Source organism: Amphiprion ocellaris, chromosome 12 (assembly GCF_022539595.1).
Source record: "Amphiprion ocellaris isolate individual 3 ecotype Okinawa chromosome 12, ASM2253959v1, whole genome shotgun sequence".
Classification (NCBI taxonomy): Eukaryota; Metazoa; Chordata; class Actinopteri; family Pomacentridae; genus Amphiprion; species Amphiprion ocellaris.
Genome location: NC_072777.1, coordinates 1217108 through 1223107, shown reverse-complemented (window position 1 = coordinate 1223107; position 6000 = coordinate 1217108). Strand labels below are relative to the sequence as shown.

Here is a 6000-nt window from a genome sequence, read left to right as displayed (position 1 = left end):
TACAACCAGATGAAGGTCTACAACCAGATGAAGGTCTACAACCAGATGAAGGTCTAAACACTAGAAAACTAAACCAGATGAAGGTCCATCCAGCAGCTCAGGTCCAGCTCTAACTTGGTGTTCTGTGGTTTCCAGGTGTCTGGATGTAGAACTTTTCTCCACCAGTAGATGTCCTCACTAACCTTCTGCTCTCAGACCTGAATCTGTCCCCTTTCTGCACTTTGTCCTGTTTCAAACTCGGCGAACAAACTTTTCAGAGCAGGAACTTCTGAACTTTTCCTCCACTTTCCTTCATCTCCGTCCATCCTGACGCATCCGAACCTGAACCAGACCGGAACTTTCCTCCGTGGTTTAACGGTGTTTTCAGGACTAGGACTCACCTCCGGTGCTCCGTGTCCCTGAACCCGTGCTGGGCCCCCACCTGTCCGGGGGAGGGGCTCCGGTTCCTCACGGTTCCTGCCGCTGATCCCGTCAGCTGACGTCAGGAGAAATGGCGGAGCAGGACGGCAGCGACTCATCTCCGGAGTCCCAAGGTGAGTCCAGAGCGGAACTTTACCGACGAACCGCCTCCCGGAGCGGCCTGCAGCCCGCGGAGCTCCGGGCAGGTGGACCGGACCGCCGCGGCTTGTCAGCCCGGGTCTGGGCGCTGCCGGACCTCAGGCTGAGGGCTGAGAGCCGGAGCCGGTCGGCCGGTCACGGGAGAAGGATTAACGATCAGCAGAGTCACCCAACCGGCAGCTAACCGGCAGCTAACCGGCAGCAGCTACACTAACAGAGCTAAACCAGCTCCGGTAACTCAGCCGCTGTTTGACGCAGTTCTGCGCTTTTTCCTGCGCACCTGTTGCTCAGAGGAGGAGGAAGGATTAGAACAGGTGGAGTAGAACAGGTGGAGTAGAACAGGTGAACTAGAACAGGTGGAGTAGAACAGGTGGAGTAGAACAGGTGAACTAGAACAGGTGAACTAGAACAGGTGGAGTAGAACAGGTGGAGCAGAACAGGTGAACTAGAACAGGTGAAGTAGAACAGGTGAACTAGAACAGGTGGAGTAGAACAGGTGGACTAGAACAGGTGAAGTAGAACAGGTGAACTAGAACAGGTGAACTAGAACAGGTGGAGTAGAACAGGTGGAGCAGAACAGGTGAACTAGAACAGGTGAAGTAGAACAGGTAAACTAGAACAGGTGGAGTAGAACAGGTAAACTAGAACAGGTGGAATAGAACAGGTGGAGTAGAACAGGTGAACTAGAACAGGTGAAGTAGAACAGGTGGACTAGAACAGGTGAAGTAGAACAGGTGAACTAGAACAGGTGAACTAGAACAGGTGGAGTAGAACAGGTGGAGCAGAACAGGTGAACTAGAACAGGTGAAGTAGAACAGGTGAACTAGAACAGGTGGAGTAGAACAGGTAAACTAGAACAGGTGGAGTAGAACAGGTGGAGTAGAAAAGGTGAACTAGAACAGGTGGAGTAGAACAGGTGGAGTAGAAAAGGTGAACTAGAACAGGTGGAGTAGAACAGGTGAACTAGAACAGGTGGAGTAGAACAGGTAAACTAGAACAGGTGGAGTAGAACAGGTGAACTAGAACAGGTGAAGTAGAACAGGTGGACTAGAACAGGTGGAGTAGAACAGGTGAACTAGAACAGGTAAACTAGAACAGGTGGAGCAGAACAGGTGGAGCAGAGCAGGTGAACTAGAACAGGTGAAGTAGAACAGGTGAACTAGAACAGGTGGAGTAGAACAGGTGAACTAGAACAGGTGAAGTAGAACAGGTGAAGTAGAACAGGTAAACTAGAACAGGTGGAATAGAACAGGTGGAGTAGAACAGGTGCAGTAGAACAGGTAAACTAGAACAGGTGGAGTAGAACAGGTGAACTAGAACAGGTGAAGTAGAACAGGTGGACTAGAACAGGTGAAGTAGAACAGGTGAAGTAGAACAGGTGAACTAGAACAGGTGAACTAGAACAGGTGGAGTAGAACAGGTGAACTAGAACAGGTGGAGTAGAACAGGTGAACTAGAACAGGTGGAGTAGAACAGGTAAACTAGAACAGGTGGAGTAGAACAGGTGAACTAGAACAGGTGAAGTAGAACAGGTGGACTAGAACAGGTGGAGTAGAACAGGTGAACTAGAACAGGTGGAGTAGAACAGGTGAACTAGAACAGGTGGAGTAGAACAGGTGAAGTAGAACAGGTGAACTAGAAAAGGTGAAGTAGAACAGGTGAAGTAGAACAGGTGAAGTAGAACAGGTGAACTAGAACAGGTGGAGTAGAACAGGTGAACTAGAACAGGTGGAGTAGAACAGGTAAACTAGAACAGGTGAAGTAGAACAGGTTAACTAGAACAGGTGAACTAGAACAGGTGGAGTAGAACAGGTGGAGTAGAACAGGTAAACTAGAACAGGTGAAGTAGAACAGGTGGAGTAGAACAGGTAAACTAGAACAGGTGGAGTAGAACAGGTAAACTAGAACAGGTGGAGCAGAACAGGTGAACTAGAACAGGTGAAGTAGAACAGGTGAAGTAGAACAGGTGGAGCAGAACAGGTGGACTAGAACAGGTGAACTAGAACAGGTGGAGTAGAACAGGTGGAGTAGAACAGGTGAACTAGAACAGGTCTAGTAGAACAGGTAAACTAGAACAGGTGGAGTAGAACAGGTAAACTAGAACAGGTGGAGCAGAACAGGTGAACTAGAACAGGTGAAGTAGAACAGGTGGAGTAGAACAGGTGGAGTAGAACAGGTGAACTAGAACAGGTGGAGTAGAACAGGTAAACTAGAACAGGTGGAGTAGAACAGGTAAACTAGAACAGGTGGAGCAGAACAGGTGAACTAGAACAGGTGAAGTAGAACAGGTGGAGTAGAACAGGTGAAGTAGAACAGGTGGAGCAGAACAGGTGAACTAGAACAGGTGGAGTAGAACAGGTGGAGTAGAACAGGTGGAGTAGAACAGGTGAACTAGAACAGGTGGAGTAGAACAGGTAAACTAGAACAGGTGGAGTAGAACAGGTGGAGCAGAACAGGTGAACTAGAACAGGTGAAGTAGAACAGGTAAACTAGAACAGGTGGAGTAGAACAGGTAAACTAGAACAGGTGGAGTAGAACAGGTGGAGTAGAACAGGTGAACTAGAACAGGTGAAGTAGAACAGGTGAACTAGAACAGGTGGAGTAGAACAGGTAAACTAGAACAGGTGGAGTAGAACAGGTAAACTAGAACAGGTGGAGCAGAACAGGTGAACTAGAACAGGTGAAGTAGAACAGGTGAACTAGAACAGGTGAAGTAGAACAGGTGAACTAGAACAGGTGGAGTAGAACAGGTAAACTAGAACAGGTGGAGTAGAACAGGTAAACTAGAACAGGTGGAGCAGAACAGGTGAACTAGAACAGGTGGAGTAGAACAGGTGAAGTAGAACAGGTGAACTAGAACAGGTGGAGTAGAACAGGTGAACTAGAACAGGTGGAGTAGAACAGGTAAACTAGAACAGGTGAACTAGAACAGGTGGAGTAGAACAGGTGGAGTAGAACAGGTAAACTAGAACAGGTGAAGTAGAACAGGTGGAGTAGAACAGGTAAACTAGAACAGGTGGAGTAGAACAGGTAAACTAGAACAGGTGGAGCAGAACAGGTGAACTAGAACAGGTGAAGTAGAACAGGTGAAGTAGAACAGGTGGAGCAGAACAGGTGAACTAGAACAGGTGAACTAGAACAGGTGGAGTAGAACAGGTGGAGTAGAACAGGTGAACTAGAACAGGTGGAGTAGAACAGGTAAACTAGAACAGGTGGAGTAGAACAGGTAAACTAGAACAGGTGGAGCAGAACAGGTGAACTAGAACAGGTGAAGTAGAACAGGTGGAGTAGAACAGGTGAAGTAGAACAGGTGGAGCAGAACAGGTGAACTAGAACAGGTGAACTAGAACAGGTGGAGTAGAACAGGTGGAGTAGAACAGGTGGAGTAGAACAGGTGAACTAGAACAGGTGGAGTAGAACAGGTAAACTAGAACAGGTGGAGTAGAACAGGTGAAGTAGAACAGGTAAACTAGAACAGGTGAAGTAGAACAGGTGAAGTAGAACAGGTGGAGTAGAACAGGTGAACTAGAACAGGTGGAGGTGAACAGGTGGAATAGAACAGGTGAACTAGAACAGGTGGAGGTGAACAGGTGGAATAGAACAGGTAAACTAGAACAGGTGGAGTAGAACAGGTGAACTAGAACAGGTGGAGGTGAACAGGTGGAATAGAACAGGTGAACTAGAACAGGTGGAGGTGAACAGGTGGAATAGAACAGGTAAACTAGAACAGGTGGAGGTGAACAGGTGGAATAGAACAGGTAAACTAGAACAGGTGAACTAGAACAGGTGGAGGTGAACAGGTGGAATAGAACAGGTGAACTAGAACAGGTGGAGGTGAACAGGTGGAATAGAACAGGTAAACTAGAACAGGTGGAGGTGAACAGGTGGAGTAGAACAGGTGAAGTAGAACAAGTGGAGCAGAACAGGTGAACTAGAACAGGTGGAGGTGAACAGGTGGAATAGAACAGGTGAACTAGAACAGGTGGAGTAGAACAGGTGGAGTAGAACAGGTGGAGTAGAACAGGTGAAGTAGAACAGGTGGAGGTGAACAGGTGGAATAGAACAGGTAGAACAGGTGAAGTGAGGCGTTTAATTTCTTCTAGAACTCCTCTCTGAGCTGCAGGTTGAATTTTATCCTAAAAACATTCATAAACTGCATCTAAACACTTTAATTCTTTTATTTTGTTAAATATTTAGAGTCAAACTTCCTGTTTCCTGTTAATCTGCAGCTTTTATCCCCGTTTGTTTATTCAGTAAAATTAATATTTATTTAATATAACTTAATATTTAAACCATCAGAGAACTTTGAACTAAAAATAAAGTTTAGGCTCAACAGAAACTAAAAATAAATGAAAAAATTCGGTAATTTTAACAACTTTTAAAGAATTAAGTTCAACCAACAAACTAAAATCAGTTCTGGGAACCAGACTGTCCTCTGAAGTCAATAATATTTTAGATATTTTAATTATTGAAGCAGAAACACACGTTTCAAAGTTTAAAAAATTAAGTTGCTCTAATTTTTTTTTTTTAATTATTTTTAATTATAGGAAATTAAATCATTTAACAGTAAATTCGGTGGCGATTAACTTCCTTTGTCTTGTATTTGAACACAAAATATTTAAATATTTAAGCAAAAACAACAGATTTATTTTTAATTTTGTTCAGAAAAGTTGAAATTCTGATGTCAAGATGAAGAAAAATACAACAACAGTGTCTGGTGGTGGACATTTAGGATCTTTTCATGGAGATTTAGTGTATTATTGTAGTGTTTTGTCTTCCTAATGCTTTAGTCTTTTTGAGGATTTGGTGTCTGATTGTGTTGATTTTTGTGTCTTTTTGTTGTAATTTCTAGTCTTTTTGTGGTGATTTTGCGTCTTTTTCTAAGGATTTTGGGTCTTTTTGAACATGTTGTCTCTGGTTGTAGGGATTTGGCGTCTGTTTGTTCTTATTTTGTGTCATTTTCTGAGGATTTCAGGTCTTTTCCATCATGTTGTCTGTGGATGAGGACACCTGGACTCTTTTTGTTTTTAGAATCTTTTTGTGGTGATTTTGCGTCTTTTTCTAAGGATTTTGGGTCTTTTTGAACATGTTGTCTCTGGTTGTAGGGATTTGGCGTCTGTTTGTTCTTATTTTGTGTCGTTTTCTGAGGATTTCAGGTCTTTTCCATCATGTTGTCTGTGGATGAGGACACCTGGACTCTTTTTGTTTTTAGAATCTTTTTGTGGTGATTTTGCGTCTTTTTGTGGTGATTTTGTGTCTTTTTGTGGTGATTTTGCGTCTTTTTGTGGTGATTTTGTGTTGTCATCGTGTTGTCTGTGGATGAGGACACCTGGACTCTTTTTGTTTTTAGAATCTTTTTGTGGTGATTTTGTGTTGTCATCGTGTTGTCTGTGGATGAGGACACCTGGACTCTTTTTGTTTTTAGAATCTTTTTGTGGTGAT

At 44.1% G+C, this 6000-nt stretch overlaps 1 protein-coding gene across 1 annotated transcript in view; it reads left to right on the top strand.

Annotated features, from left to right (window-relative positions):
- Nucleotides 1–250: 250 nt before the first annotated feature.
- Nucleotides 251–6000, top strand: part of map7b (microtubule-associated protein 7b) — a 49886-nt gene continuing 44136 nt past the window's right edge. Inside the window, exon 1 of the mRNA XM_055016078.1 lies at nucleotides 251–533. Coding sequence (XP_054872053.1) covers nucleotides 491–533 — 43 coding nt within the window. The 5' untranslated portion in view covers nucleotides 251–490. The remainder of the gene's footprint in view (nucleotides 534–6000) is intronic.